This window comes from Salvelinus alpinus, chromosome 19 (genome assembly GCF_045679555.1).
Source record: "Salvelinus alpinus chromosome 19, SLU_Salpinus.1, whole genome shotgun sequence".
Taxonomy (NCBI): domain Eukaryota; kingdom Metazoa; phylum Chordata; class Actinopteri; order Salmoniformes; family Salmonidae; genus Salvelinus; species Salvelinus alpinus.
Genome location: NC_092104.1, coordinates 20475945 through 20491240, shown reverse-complemented (window position 1 = coordinate 20491240; position 15296 = coordinate 20475945). Strand labels below are relative to the sequence as shown.

The window sequence follows — 15296 nt, the reverse complement described above, 5'->3', positions numbered from 1 at the left end:
TAGTGGAGTAAAAGATGTCAAAAATATAAATAGTATAGTCCAGATATCGCCAAAAACTACTTAAATGGTACTTTAAAGTATTTTTACTTCAGTACTTTACACCACTGGGTCTGGTGAATGATCTGAGAGCTTATTTGAATTTAAATACCAACTAAAATACATAGTGAATGTTTCACATTCAAAGAGAGACATCCATTCATTCACATTGCAATCCAGGTTAAATAAACGAGACAACCATAGTATAGTTAAGGCACATTTATCTATAGTTATTTCAAGACAATCAATTTAACAGTAAGTAATCTGTTTTTTCACCAGATAAAATAAAGATGACCAGTTGCAGTGTGCATTGCAGAGTTCAGTGCTGGTTGTCTCAGTACATTCTGACACAGAAGTCTCAGTCATTGTCATAAATGCAGCCTGTAAGAAAATAAACAATTAGAACCATGTTTGAAAAATGATTATGAATTGTATTCCAAACAAATACAATTAAAAATAAATGTATGTAGGCCTACAGTTGAAGTCGGACGTTTACATACACCTTAGACAAATACATTTAAACTCAGTTTTTCACAATTCCTGATATTTAATCCCAGTAAAAATCCCCTGTTTTAGGTCAGTTAGGATCACCACTTTATTTTAAGAATGTGAAATGTCAGAATAATAGTAGAAGGAATGATTTATTTCAGCTTTTATTTCTTTCATCACATTCCCAGTGGGTCAGAAGTTTACATACACTCAATTAGTATTCGGTAGCATTGCCTTTAAATTGTTTAACTTGGGTCAAACATTTCGGGTAGCCTTCCACAAGCTTCCCACAATAAATTGGGTGAATTTTGGCCCATTCCTCCAGACAGAGCTGGTGTAACTGAGTCAAGTTTGTAGGCATCCTTGTTCGCACACACTTTCATTTCTGCCCACAAATTTTCTATAGGATTGAGGTCAGGGCTTTGTGATGGCCACTCCAATACCTTGACTTTGTTGTCCTTAAGCCATTTTGCCACAACTTTGGAAGTATGCTTGGGGTCATTGTCCATTTGGAAGACCCATTTGCGACCAAACTGTAACTTCCTGATTGATGTCTTGAGATGTTGCTTCAATATATCCATATAATTTCCCTTCCTCATGATGCCATCTATTTTGTGAATTGCACCAGTCCCCCCTGCAGCAAAGCACCACCACAACTTGATGCTGCCACCCCCATGCTTCACGGTTGGGATGGTGTTCTTCGGCTTGCAAGCCTCCCCCTTTTTCCTCCAAACATAACGATGGTCATTATGGCCAAACAGTTCTATTTTTGTTTCACCAGATGACGTTTCTACAAAAAGTACAATCCTTGTCCCCGTGTGCAGTTGCAAACCGTAGTCTGGCTTTTTTATGGCGGTTTTGGAGCAGTGGCTTCTTCCTTGCTGAGCGGCCTTTCAGGTTATGTCGATATAGGACTCGTTTTACTGTGGACATAGATACTTATGTGCCTGTTTCCTCCAGCATCTTCACAAGGTCCTTTGCTGTTGTTCTGGGATTGATTTGCACTTTTCGCACCAAAGTACGTTCATCTCTAGGAGACAGAACGCGTCTCCTTCCTGAGCGGTATGACGGCTGCGTGGTCCAATTGTGTTTATACTTGCATACTATTGTTTGTATAGATGACCGTGGTACCTTCAGGCGTTTGGAAATTGCCCCCAATGATGAACCAGATTTGTGGAGGTCTACAATTTTTTTTCTGAGGTCTCAAAGAGGCACTGAGTTTGAAGGTAGGCCTTGAAATACATCCACAGGTACACCTCCAATTGACTCAAAGTATGCCAATTAGCCTATCAGAAGCTTCTGAAGCCATGTCAAAATTTTCTGGAATTTTCCAAGCTGTTTAAATGCACAGTCAACTTAGTGTACGTAAACTTCTGACCCACTGGCATTGTGATACAGTGAATTATTAGTGAAATAATCTGTCTGTAAACAATTGTTGGAAAAATTATTTGTGTCATGCACAAAGTAGATGTCCTAACCGACTTGCCAAAACTATAGTTTGTTAACAAGACATTTGTGAAGTGGTTGAAAAACAAGTTTTAATGACTCCAACCTAAGTGTATGTAAACTTCCGACTTCAACTGTATATTATTTCATCAGCCTGATTCTGTAAGTAGGCCTGTCTTGTCTGCAAACTAATATCTTCAAAGCAGTTCGTACAGCTGGCAATGTCATTGTTTAAACAAAGTGTTGTACAGTTAGTCACAAATAATGGTAAAACTTTATTTGGATAGTCTGTAGAGCATCTGCAGATGGACCATCTACAGACTATCAGTAACATTTAAACTAACTATCTACTAACCCGAGCTCTAACCTTTATCCTAACCCTAGCTCTAACCCTAACCCTTATTCTAACCCTAACCTTAACCCTTATCCTAATCCTAAATTTAACCCTAACGCTAACCTTAACCCTTATCCTAACCCTAAGTTTAACCATTACCCCAACCCTCATTTTAAACCTAACCCTAACCGTAACCTTAGCAAGCAGTTTCTTATCAGATAGTTTGTTGATAGTATGATAATCTGTAGAGCATATACAGATGGAAAATCTGGACTATCCAAATAAAGTGTGACCCAGATCATTTCTAGAATGGTTTTAAAACATACTTTCTCCTATGTCGTCATAAACATCTCCACCATCCCTGTTGAAGTCAAATCATATGTCAAAACATTAGTTGTGTGTGTGGGGGGGTGTATGTGTGTGTGTGCACACATGTGCATGAACGTGTGAATATTTTTTGTGAGCGCATGCGTATTTCAACAAACAGAAATAACTCTTGAACTTACTGTGCAACATTGACCATGGACACATAACCAACTAGAAAAGAGGAATACGTATTGCAATTAATCATTCATATTTGATTGTGAATAATTCATCCATAACAACTGATGCCAACTTACACTTCCCGTCTCTATTCCTGCCAATCAGTTTGCCGTATGTTGGCTTCACAATGACATCGATCACCTCTCCTGGCTTCAACTGTAGGTCTTTATTCCCCCATTTCTTACTGTCCAAGTTAGGATCTATGGTAACATCATATAACACCTGGATCTCCCCTTCAAACTGACAGTGGAAGATTTCAACACAGTTACTACTACTCAACTCATGTAAGTAAGTACAATATAAATCTGACCATATAAAAAAGATAAATCGATTGATTATCAATATTTCAGAATGTTATCTGGGAATAACTGTGATTCTTTAATTTTAAAATGTTTTTTAATTGTATTTAGGTTTTCTACTTTATTCAGATATGGATAGTTTGAAACGAGACGGGAGACAGTAATGTGCCAGGCTCAACTAAATTATGTCATTATGCTTTCTCCTGTCACAATTAGACATTTTACCTTGAATTTTTTCCTGAATTCCTTTTCCTCTTTCTCAAACTTCTTTTTCTTCTTGGGGTCCATCACCTCTTGCTTTCCCTTAGGTGTCAGCTGAGGGAGACTGAAATGGAGAAACACAAAATGATTTAACGTAGGTATTGATTTCAAGCTCATTTGTGTCTGAACTGACTATTCAAGAGTATAGCTGACCCAACTCTGGCACTGTGACCCTCTTCTCCCCTGTTGAGAGGAGGAGAGGCAGTGAAGCTCTGGGACTCCACGTCATCATATATCTCGTCTATGGACATAAAGACAGACAAATGAAGCAACACACTTCTTTAACTTGATTACACAGTACACATCATACAGTACAATAAATAGAATGGTGATTTTCTTTTAAGAATACAGGGAAATAATTTGACTGGGAAATAACTGGGAAGACTGTTGTTCACTTTCCCAGTGAACAAGTGATCATATCATTACCTCCCTCTTTAAACACTGTAGGTAGTGGAGGGGGAAATCTGAGAATGAAGATCAAACAGTTATTGAACAGAAAGATCAAGCTGATGTATTGACTGTATTGAGATTATACATGTAAAAGGTTTCAGGGGTCATTCATAAAGGTTTCAGGGTTCATTCATAAAGGTTTCAGGGGTCATTCATAAAGGTTTCAGGGGTCATTCATAAAGGTTTCAGGGTTCATTCATAAAGGTTTCATGGGTCATTCATAAAGGTTTCAGGGTTCATTCATAAAGGTTTCAGGGGTCATTCATAAAGGTTTCAGGGGTCATTCATAAAGGTTTCAGGGGTCATTCATAAAGGTAAAGCAAAGAAGGCATAAAAACGCTCTAAATATGTGTCAATGCAGCGCTGTTCCAGCATCACTTTTGCAATAATACTTCTGACCACTAGATGTCAGTCAAATACAAAGCAACGATGAGGAACACCTCGTGAGTGAGAAACTGTATTACATTGACAAAGATACCTACTCGATGCATAGAATATTCACAAAATCACCACATAGTTACATAATTGCATATACCTGTTTTGATTTGATCCATCCACATCATCATAGATATCACCATCCTCAGCTGTCATAAGAAGAAAAAAATAACAACATGGCAAAAGGCTTGTTATTGCTATGCTGAGTAACAATCCATGCTTTGAACGCTGCATATGCTGCAGTCTAGTTGTTTTTTGTAATTTGCTATATTACTGGTCTGTTATAAGTTCTGATGAATTATAGATAATATCAATATGAGACTTACCTTGTTGGACCTTGACCCCACTGAAAAACAAAAATCTAGACTATTGAAGCATAGACACCAATGGGTCACAATGACACATCACATAGACAACAAAGAAAACCAACATTTCAAAGCTCTAACATTTAACATTTAGTTTATTTTTTATTTTACCTGCAGGCATTGTCCAGGATGCCTACATCATCGTAAACCTCAGGATTTCTCTCAGACTGGTTAGGTAGGGGTCCTTTCTTCTGGTCCTTTATAAGGTCATAGTCAATGACCACTGACTCAGTCCTTACATAGCCATCTACAACACAGCAAGGAGGAGGAGGCAGTGAGAACAGGAAGAGAGAGGGTGGTGTGTGTGTGTGTGTGTGTGTGTGTGTGTGTGTGTGTATTTATATGTGTGTATTCACTGTATGTGTATACACTTACAGTTTCCCTCATTGTTCCTGGCCAGCCAACGTCCCTCTGGGTTGTCAGTGATGCGTATGATATCTATAATCTCTCCCTGTGTTAGTGGCAGGTCAGTCTTTCCTCCTTTACATTCCACCTGAGCCTTGGCTTTGTGAATCACCTGAATCGGCCCTGAGAGCTACAAACAGGGATAGGTGTTACTCCACTACACATGGCTGTAATAGATATAACTCCAGATATATGCATATCCTGCTTACCTTGTACTTTTTCTTTGCCTCTTGCTCCTTCTTCTCTCTGGCTTTCTGCATTTTCTTCTCCTGCTCTAGTCGTTTCTTTTCCTCTTTGTCGCTCTTCTTCTCTTGCCCTTTCACTTCGTTGGTTTCTTTCAATCCTTTAGCCTCCTGTTCAGTCCTGTCGTGAGAGAGAAAGAGAGTAAATGTTGGATAAAGAATTATACTGGGGTTGAGAATCAAACATATAAACTCAGCAAAAAAAGAAACGTCCCTTTTTCAGGACCCTGTCTTTCAAAGATAATTCGTAAAAATCCAAATAACTTCACAGATCTTCATTGTAAAGGGTTTAAACACTGTTTCCCATGCTTGTTCAATGAACCATAAACAATTAATGAACATGCACCTGTGGAACGGTCGTTAAGACACTAACAGATTACAGACGGTAGGCAATTAAGGCCACAGTTATGAAAACTTAGTTATGAAAAAACACAGTTATGAAACCCTCTAAAGAGGCCTTTCTACTGACTCTGAAAAACACCAAAAGAAAGATGCCCAGGACTGCAGATGTGGCCAGGGCAATAAATTACAACGTCCGTACTGTGAGACGCCTAAGACAGCGCTACAGGGAGACAGGACGGACAGCTGATCATCCTCGCAGTGGCAGACCACGTGTAACAACACCTGCACAGGATCGGTACACCCGAACATCACACCTGCGGGACAGGTACATGATGGCAACAACAACTGCCCGAGTTACACCAGGATTGTGCGTACAATCCCTCCATCAGTGCTCAGACTGTCCGCAATAGGCTGAGAGAGGCTGGACTGAGGGCTTGTAGGCCTGTTGTAAGGCAGTTCCTCACCAGACATCAATGGCAACAACGTCACCTATGGGCACAAACCCACCGTCACTGGACCAGACAGGACTGGCAAAAAGTGCTCTCCACTGAAGAGTCGCGGTTTTGTCTCATCAGGGGTGATGGTCAGATTCGCATTTATCGTAAAAGGAATGAGCGTTACACTGAGGCCTGTATTCTGAAGCGGGATCGATTTGGAGGTGGAGGGTCCGTCGTGGTCTGGGGCGGTGTGTCACAGCGTCATCGGACCGAGCTTGTCATTGCAGACAATCTCAACGCTATGCGTTACAGGGAAGACATCCTCCTCCCTCATGTAGTACCCTTCCTGCAGGCTCATCCTGACATGACCCTACAGCATGACAATGCCACCTGCCATACTGCTCATTCTGTGCGTGATTTCCTGCAAGACAGGAATGTCAGTGTTCTGCCATGGCCAGCGAAGAGCCAGGATTTCAATCCCATTGAGCACGTCTGGGATCTATTGGATCGGAGGGTGAGGGCCAGGGCCATTTCCCCCAGAAATGTCCGGGAACTTGCAGGTGCCTTGGTGGAAGACTGGGGTAACATCTCACAGCAAGAACTGGCAAATCTGGTGCAGTCCATGAGGAGATGGATGCACTGTAGTACTTAATGCAGCTGGTGGCCACACCAGATACTGACTGTTACTTTTGATTTTGACCCCCCTTTTGTTCAGGGACACATTATTCAATTTCTGTTGGTCACATGTCTGTGGAACTTGTTCAGTTTATGTCTCAGTTGTTGAATCTTGTTGTGTTCATACAAATATTTACACATGTTAAGTTTCCTGAAAATAAATGCAGTTGACAGTGAGAGGGCGTTTCTTTTTTTGCTGAGTTTAGATGATAATACTACAGAGGTGTCACTATTATATATAACATCGTTTTACATTCTATTCATTATTTTTCTGTGATAAAGATTCCTCTCACCATCTCTCCTCTAAGTCTTCATACATCTCTTCATCACTCAACTCTGCCTGTTAGAGGATGGGACATACAATATTACAATCAAGCTTTAAAGTGAAGCTGCAAACTAACAGAAATTATTGTTATCAAAGACGGATTAAACTTGTTGTAGAGATTTGGACTGTAAACATACTGTATCTAAATATGTAAATGATCATTCAAACAAATGTTCAGTCAGAAGTGGCTTACTAAAGCTACATACTGCAAGGGTCTAGATATCGCTCTTAACCACTTCCTCTTTTCTCCCAGCATGTTATTTCTACAGCTATATGTGTCACACTTACTTTAACACCGATCATGTGCCCTGTCTAAATGCATGCTATGTACAGTGCAGTAACTAGTTGTACAGTTTCGAGGCTTCATATTACCGGTATCAGGAAAATCAGATATTATACCTCAATTTTTAGGTTGGGATGTCCTGTAATGAAAACCAAACAAACATATAAATCATTTTCAGTTATATGTTGATTATTGACATAATTTTTTATGTCTTAGCTTATATCCACAACATTGAGTATTAAACACATTTTTATTTCTTAATTTGAACCAATCATCTTTGTTCCACCAAATGATTTAGGGCCTAGCTACATATATTATTCACAATGCCCCGTAGTGCTCGTATAGGTGAGGTTGTGTAAGAATGGAAGTGGCACCTCCAGGGGGATGGGGTGAAGGGAGATTCATGACCCCAATGTCGTCATAGCTCTCCTCCTGGTCGGCCTGGATTCTGATCATCATTCATGGTTAGAAAGACACACACACATACGGTCATTCATGTTATTATCACACCAAAGAATTTAGAACAGGGATGGGCAACTTTGATGGGGGTGGGGGCCACAAAAAAACTGAATTTAAGAATAACCAGTGTTGTGTTCGAGACCACCTAAAGCAAGACCGATTCAAGTCCAACACCGGAGCGAATCGAGTCCAAGTCAAGACCAAGACCGGAGGGGGAGCGAGACCGAGTGAAGACCGGAAGGGGGACAAGAGGTCTGAGATCGAGTCAAGACCGAGACCAGAAAAATGTGAGTCCAATTCAAGACCACGACTGTAATTTTGTCAAATCGTCACCATAATAAGAGTTCAACATGTCCAGTATTTCTGTAATAATATTTCAGAAGAACATATGGATTCTTTATACATTCAGAATGGTAAAAAAAGGCATGCAGAGGGCAAATAGAGACGCTCTACAAATGTTAATGACCTTCTTGATCCAAATCAGTCAGGTTTCAAGACTAGTCATTCAACTGAGACTGCTCTTCTCTGTGTCACGGAGGCGCTCCGCACTGCTAAAGCTAACTCTCTCTCCTCTGCTCTCATCCTTCTAGACCTATCGGCTGCCTTTGATACTGTGAACCATCAGATCCTCCTCTCCACCCTCTCCGAGTTGGGCATCTCCGGCGCGGCCCACGCTTGGATTGCGTCCTACCTGACAGGTCGCTCCTACCAGGTGGCGTGGCGAGAATCTGTCTCCGCACCACGTGCTCTCACCACTGGTGTCCCCCAGGGCTCTGTTCTAGGCCCTCTCCTATTCTCGCTATACACCAAGTCACTTGGCTCTGTCATATCCTCACATGGTCTCTCCTATCATTGCTATGCAGACGACACACAATTAATCTTCTCCTTTCCCCCCTCTGATAACCAGGTGGCGAATCGCATCTCTGCATGTCTGGCAGACATATCAGCGTGGATGACGGATCACCACCTCAAGCTGAACCTCGGCAAGACGGAGCTGCTCTTCCTCCCGGGGAAGGACTGCCCGTTCCATGATCTCGCCATCACGGTTGACAACTCCATTGTGTCCTCCTCCCAGAGTGCTAAGAACCTTGGCGTGATCCTGGACAACACCCTGTCGTTCTCAACTAACATCAAGGCGGTGACCCGTTCCTGTAGGTTCATGCTCTACAACATTCGCAGAGTACGACCCTGCCTCACACAGGAAGTGGCGCAGGTCCTAATCCAGGCACTTGTCATCTCCCGTCTGGATTACTGCAACTCGCTGTTGGCTGGGCTCCCTGCCTGTGCCATTAAACCCCTACAACTCATCCAGAACGCCGCAGCCCGTCTGGTGTTCAACCTTCCCAAGTTCTCTCACGTCACCCCGCTCCTCCGCTCTCTCCACTGGCTTCCAGTTGAAGCTCGCATCCGCTACAAGACCATGGTGCTTGCCTACGGAGCTGTGAGGGGAACGGCACCTCCGTACCTTCAGGCTCTGATCAGGCCCTACACCCAAACAAGGGCACTGCGTTCATCCACCTCTGGCCTGCTCGCCTCCCTACCTCTGAGGAAGTACAGTTCCCGCTCAGCCCAGTCAAAACTGTTCGCTGCTCTGGCACCCCAATGGTGGAACAAACTCCCTCACGACGCCAGGTCAGCGGAGTCAATCATCACCTTCCGGAGACACCTGAAACCCCACCTCTTTAAGGAATACCTAGGATAGGATAAAGTAATCCTTCTAACCCCCCCCCCCCCTTAAAAGAGTTAGATGCACTATTGTAAAGTGGTTGTTCCACTGGATATCATAAGGTGAATGCACCAATTTGTAAGTCGCTCTGGATAAGAGCGTCTGCTAAATGACTTAAATGTAATGTAAATGTTAACTAACCCAAACACATCAGGGAACAATGAGGACCTTCTATGCTTTCAGAGAAAGGCTAAGGATTTATAGCATAATACAAATAATAATAATTATATAATTATTTTCAATGATGTTCTGATTTAGTCTCTTCAATTTTTGTTAGAAAGGAAAACTGAAGAGAAAGAAAAATCCAATCAAGATTTTTCTAGCTAGCTAAGTTAGCCACAGGCTAGGCCATCCGAAACTTGATAGAAGGCATCTGCCATTCAACTGTATTAGGGCAACATTTTAGAGTGACAGTGGAATCAACCAATCACATTGACCCAACAGGTCAAAGGTTTTCCCACGGTTTAACTAGCTAGCTTTTGTTATAGGCTAGTTTGCAGCGGCTGCAGTGGATGTTATCGAAGTGGATGTTGTTGCTCATTGTTTAGCTTCTCCCCAAGAATAACTTTCAACAATAAGTTAAGTTTCAAATGATCATCATCTGGTGGAAGTGTGTTATTTATTGCAGCTCACATACTGTTGATAACCATCTCTTTGAAAATAACTAATGTGTGTGAAACACATTGTTGCATTTAAACTTTAGATCAGTGGTTACTTTGTGTGCTAAAAGTGAAATGTTTTTTTGCAATGGGAAGTAATAGTTGTACATTTCGATTGGGAAATGCTTCGCCTAATGGTTGTGTTTTTGTATTCTTATGATTGGGACCTACTGGCTTATTATGTCCGAGTGCATGGACTGCTGTCTTTCCATCGAGCCTATGCAGTGGTGTAGTTGTGCATGGAAAAGTGGGTCCTGTGTGAAGCAAAGGCGCCCTTGGGAAAAATCCTATGTTTTGCTATTGGATTTTTCAGGTTTTCATTCTCAAAATCACACTTTTTTAAATAACGCCAAAAATGTGACGTTGTAAGTCAACAACAATGCCTAAACCACACCAGGAGACCACTGTTGATGTCTGGGGAAAATCTAGACATTTTTTTTGGGGGGGGGGGGGGGTATAGTTGCCCTATAATTCCATTGAGCAAAACAAATGCTGTCCCCATAGATACAAATCAGCATTATATCATTCTGTCAGGTAGGCCTACATTGCAGTCAACATTTAATTGGGAAGGTTTTTTGGGGAAAGCCTTTAGAAATGTTCATGCAAACAGCACATGATGACTGGATTACACATCACAAGTAGCCAACTAACCAAGACTGAGGACCAAACGTTTTCAATGCCTGGTTTGCATACCCAATGTTGCGTTAGTTCGCATTTACTGGTAGATATAATATGTTGAAACGTCTTTCCTACCAACCAGCTACCGATGTCATTCTTATGTGAGCTGCTCCATGAAAACCAGTTGAGAGCTTCGTGCTCTTCCTGCCTGCAGATGATATTCAGCTGAAACTAGGCCATATGTGCTGCGCGCATGTTAATATATTTCACGTGCTTTGCGATTGTGTAGGCTACTTTGTGCATGATTTCTCTATTGTAGCCTACTACATCATTAATACTTCGTATACCATCACTACACTACTTTGAGACGCAACAGAAGGGATTAAGAAGGGTGTATAGGCAATGCCCACTGAAAAGAAAGTGGGTATAGGCCGTATACCTATCTATAGCCTCCACTACACCACTGATCCTTTGTGTTTTACAAAAAATGCACTCTAATACTTGAGTGAGCTGGTATTACGGTTGCTGTCCTTTCCGCATTATGAGCCTGTCACACACTGAAGGCCTAGGTCCAATAGGTTTGTCACTGTGCAAATATGTCTATAATAGATATAAAGACTGTTACAATTTCACCCTGTCTCCCCTTTACTAATAGTGAATGCACAACCTTCAACAATTTCCCCAACTCTTAACTACCAGCGAGTCAAGGAAGTTTTGGAAAAAGTTTTAGCATATTTTCTTCGTGAAAATAAAGGACAGTGATGGTACGAGTAAAGATATTCATGTTTCAAAAAGGAGTGTATATATTTGGACTGGCGAAGCGCTTTTCTGGCTGATTTAATGGAAGCTGTTTTTTTACCCTGCTGGTCTCCGCTGGTTCCTGAAGAAATTATGAGTCCTCACTGTCCGAGACTAGTCAAGACCGAGTATCTGACACCTCAACAAAACAGAGACACTCAATATGTGGTCTCGAGAGCGGACAACCTAAATATAGAAATTAGCTCAGTTGCGTACCGCGCACTGGGGGGGCTGGGGCTATAGGGGTGTGTGGTATGCTAGTGAGTTAGCCTACGGTGGTTAACGTTTGTATGCTAAGGAGTTTCTTCTTGAATCGGTGATTCTCATAAGCAAAGTATTGTACTTACATAGCTGCAGGGGAGTTAGAGAGGAGGCAGGGTGTCAGAGGTGCAGGGAAACTGCTGGTGTGGGGAGCAAGAGGAGAAGGAGGAGGCCCCGCTGTGCTCAACTCAGGACCTGTCACACAACAACAAAGCAATAGAACCATGCTTGTTGTGCATGTTTTCTCCTAATGGTTAAGGTTAGAATTTGAGGAGGGTAAGCTGATCCTAGATCTGTGCCTTAGCTTCTACCTCTGGGTCTGTCATTCCCTTTATGAGACATGATGACATATTTAAGGAAGAGGACTGGGTCTTGTGACATGTCAAATAGACCCAATAATTAGGTTTTAATGTATTTCGGGTGTACATAGAGGAAAGGAGAAGAGATCTCACCTTCAGTCCGAAACATCTGTAAGGTAACATGGGGAGGCCTGTTGGGTTTCAGAGGAGGGTCCCCCAGAGAAAACACATTAGGCAGGGGTTTCTTCTTAGGGGCAGAGGGATCATCATTCTCTTCATGAGGGACCAGTTCATCCATCGCTCCAGCTTGCGCTGTCAGGAAGTTGGGTTTCAGAGTGAGAGGAGGTTGGGGAGGCATACATTTGCTAGAGTTCAACGTTTGGAGGCTTGCTTCACTTTCCTGTCTAGAGAGGGAGTTCTGCTGGGTGTGGGGTGGAAAGAATTTGAGCATGGAGATCGGGCGCAATTTGGGGGTGGATGGTGTTGGATTTTCCTTCGGGGTCTCTTGGTCAAGGTTGGACTGCAGTGATGAGATGGAGATATTTGGTTTGAGGGCTAAGGGCAGTTTAGGGACTGTAGGGGTGTTTCCTGACTCACTGTCCTTTACCCACGGGGGTTTGGCTGAGCCTGAGGCCGGAACCGGTTTGACCTTGTTGTCCGGAAAGGCTGTGTTGACAGGAGGTCTTTTCAGTGGAGGTATGGTGAAAGAGGACTCAGGCCCTGAAGACTCTGTGTCCCTGATGGTCTCCACGGGCCTGGGTTTGAAGGACTGGGGTTTGGGGAACAAGGTTCCTACATCTTCTCTGGCTGCGGTCTCAAATTTCTTCTGAAACACAGGCTTAGTTGCAGGGGATTTAGTGGTGGTCAGGGCTCCTCCTGATCGGCTCTTCTCCAGGGCAGCTAGCTTGGCTAAGAGAGGGGAACTAGTGGAGAGGCTGGAGTGGGATGCCAGTTTAGGGTGAACCCCTCCCTCCATGGGGCTGCCTCCTCCTGTGTTGAAGCGAGCCATAAGAGCCCTGACGTCTGATCTCTCCTCCTGCGTAGAAATATGGTGAGAGAATTACATACATTGTGTCATTTTGGTGTAACTTTGATTGTAAATAAGAATAGATGTTTCTGAACAATTCAACATTAATGTGGATGCTACCATGATTACGGAAAATCATGAATTCATCATAAATAATGATGGTCATACCCTCAAAAATCATGAATAAAGATCGTACCTCCCAAAAAAGCTAACCTCTCACCATTACCAATAACTGGGGAGGTTAGCATCTTTTCAGGGGTATGATCTTTGTGCCTCTGTACCTTTCACACTCATCATTATTTACCATTCATTCATGATTGTCCATAATCATGGTAGCATCCACATTAATTTAGAATTGTTCAGAAACATCTATTCTTATTTACAATAGAAGTGACTCCAAAATGAGACAATACATTATTGATCATTCCATTCTTTTTGGGCACAAAATCATCTGAAACACAACCAAAACAAACAGCAAATGATTCCAACAAGTGTGTAGTCACAAGCTTGATGTAGCCAAATACTCAACTTTTGACTACTTTAATACACTATGAGTGAATTTGTCAGAGTACTCATGATGACTTCTTCAAATGGGGGGAGCAGAAACATAAAGTCCTTTCACTTCTCAACGATAAATTAGATATGTATGAATTCATGAAAATACCCTCAATTAAAAGGTGACATTCTGTACTGTCGCCTCCTATGAGACATTTTAGCTTCACTGTCCAAATAAATACGGAAGGGTGTATACTGTACTACATTTATCTCAATGGCTTCCTCTCCTTTAATTGCACTGATCTGAAAACCAAGGACAGGACAGACGAAACCACAAAGGTGATGTTGATTTTGCCTGTCCAGTACTTTCCAATCAGTGAGGAGACTATTCCTCTTTAGACCATTGGGATGCAGATGCAACCATATTTTACCCATACCTTTAATTCACAGCAAAATACATTAATACATGTAACTCAATGACTCGTTGAAGGTCCTTAAAAAGGTTTCCTTTCAGCTTTAGTTGGCAGGCAAATGTCTGTAAGAGACGTCCACAACCATGGTACACATCAGAAATAAGATAAATAACTAAAAGGTAACTTCAAATAAAACAGATCGTTTTTTGAGAAAGTAATTCTGAAGACTTTCTGGATATACACTCTCAAAAATCAATTTCCTCCCATGGCATCCACCCTGACACAAGCACTCACCTAATCTGTCCAAGTCTCTCCATACACTGTATAGCCCTGGCCTTGTGTCGGTCTGGAGACAATGTAATACTATCCTGTACAAAGACCCATGGTTTTATACATACACAGGAAGTGTATGGGCTATTACTATTCTGATCAAGGGAGGTGAGAAATGAGAAGTGCTATCGGCAGTCTGTACACAGTTTATATGAACACAACCACTGTCATACCAGTGCTAAGCAACTGACATACATTGGCATTTTAGCTACCAAACCGTAGCTGCTTTGAGCCAACTAGTACAGTGGCTTGTGAAAGTATTCACCCCCCCTTTGCATTTTTCTTATTTTGTTGACTTACAACCTGGAATTAAAATAGATTTTTTTTGGGGGGGGGGTTGTATCATTTGATTTACACAACATGCCTACCACTTTGAAGATGCAAAATATATTTTTTATTGTGAAACAAACAAGAAATAAGACAAAAACGTGCATACCTATTCACCCCCCCAAAGTCAATACTTTGTAGAGCCACCTTTTGCAGCAATTACAGCTGCAAGTCTCTTGGGGTATGTCTCTATAAGCTTGGCACATCTAGCCACTGAGATTTTTGCCCATTCTTCAAGGCAAAACTGCTCCAGCTCGTTCAAGTTGGATGGGTTCCGCTGGTGTACAGCAATCTAAGTCACACCACAGATTCTCAATTGGATTGAGGTCTGGGCTTTGACTAGGCCACCACAAGACATTTAAATGTTTCCCCTTAAACCACTCGAGTGTTGCTTTAACAGAATGCTTAGGGTCATTGTCCTGCCGGAAGGTGAACCTCCATCCCAGTCTCAAATCTCTGGAAGACAAACAGGTTTCCCTCAAGAATTTCTGTGTATTTAGCACCATTCCTTCAATTA

General features: G+C 42.1%; 1 protein-coding gene across 2 annotated transcripts; it reads right to left on the bottom strand.

Annotated features, from left to right (window-relative positions):
- Positions 1 to 240: 240 nt before the first annotated feature.
- Positions 241 to 14535, bottom strand: LOC139545110 (FYN-binding protein 1-like). Of its 2 annotated transcripts, XM_071352516.1 has the most exons (18): positions 14417 to 14535; positions 12341 to 13223; positions 11975 to 12083; positions 7742 to 7815; positions 7484 to 7506; positions 7053 to 7099; positions 5273 to 5426; positions 5034 to 5193; positions 4770 to 4905; positions 4620 to 4639; positions 4394 to 4442; positions 3835 to 3872; positions 3562 to 3649; positions 3373 to 3472; positions 2926 to 3088; positions 2812 to 2842; positions 2632 to 2666; positions 241 to 417 (listed from the first exon to the last, which is right to left on the bottom strand). In XM_071352516.1, the coding sequence occupies exons 2-18, from the start codon at positions 13194 to 13196 to the stop codon at positions 395 to 397; spliced, it is 2106 nt and encodes a 701-aa protein (XP_071208617.1). In that variant the 5' UTR covers positions 13197 to 13223; positions 14417 to 14535; the 3' UTR covers positions 241 to 394. The 2 variants fall into 2 exon arrangements, 1 of the variants encoding a protein (XP_071208617.1); XR_011668997.1 differs by lacking the exons at positions 241 to 417; positions 2632 to 2666; positions 2812 to 2842 and having other exon boundaries at positions 3567 to 3649.
- Between the last annotated feature and the right edge of the window lie 761 nt (positions 14536 to 15296).

Coding starts and splice junctions, on each gene's coding strand:
- LOC139545110 (XM_071352516.1), bottom strand. CDS start 13,196: ATGGCTCGCTTCAACACAGGAGGAGGCAGCCCCATGGAGGGAGGGGTT. Junction 4,906..5,033: donor CAGGAACAATGAGGGAAACT/GTAAGTGTATAC, acceptor GCTGTGTTGTAG/ATGGCTATGTAAGGACTGAG. Junction 3,089..3,372: donor AATTCAGGAAAAAATTCAAG/GTAAAATGTCTA, acceptor TTCCACTGTCAG/TTTGAAGGGGAGATCCAGGT.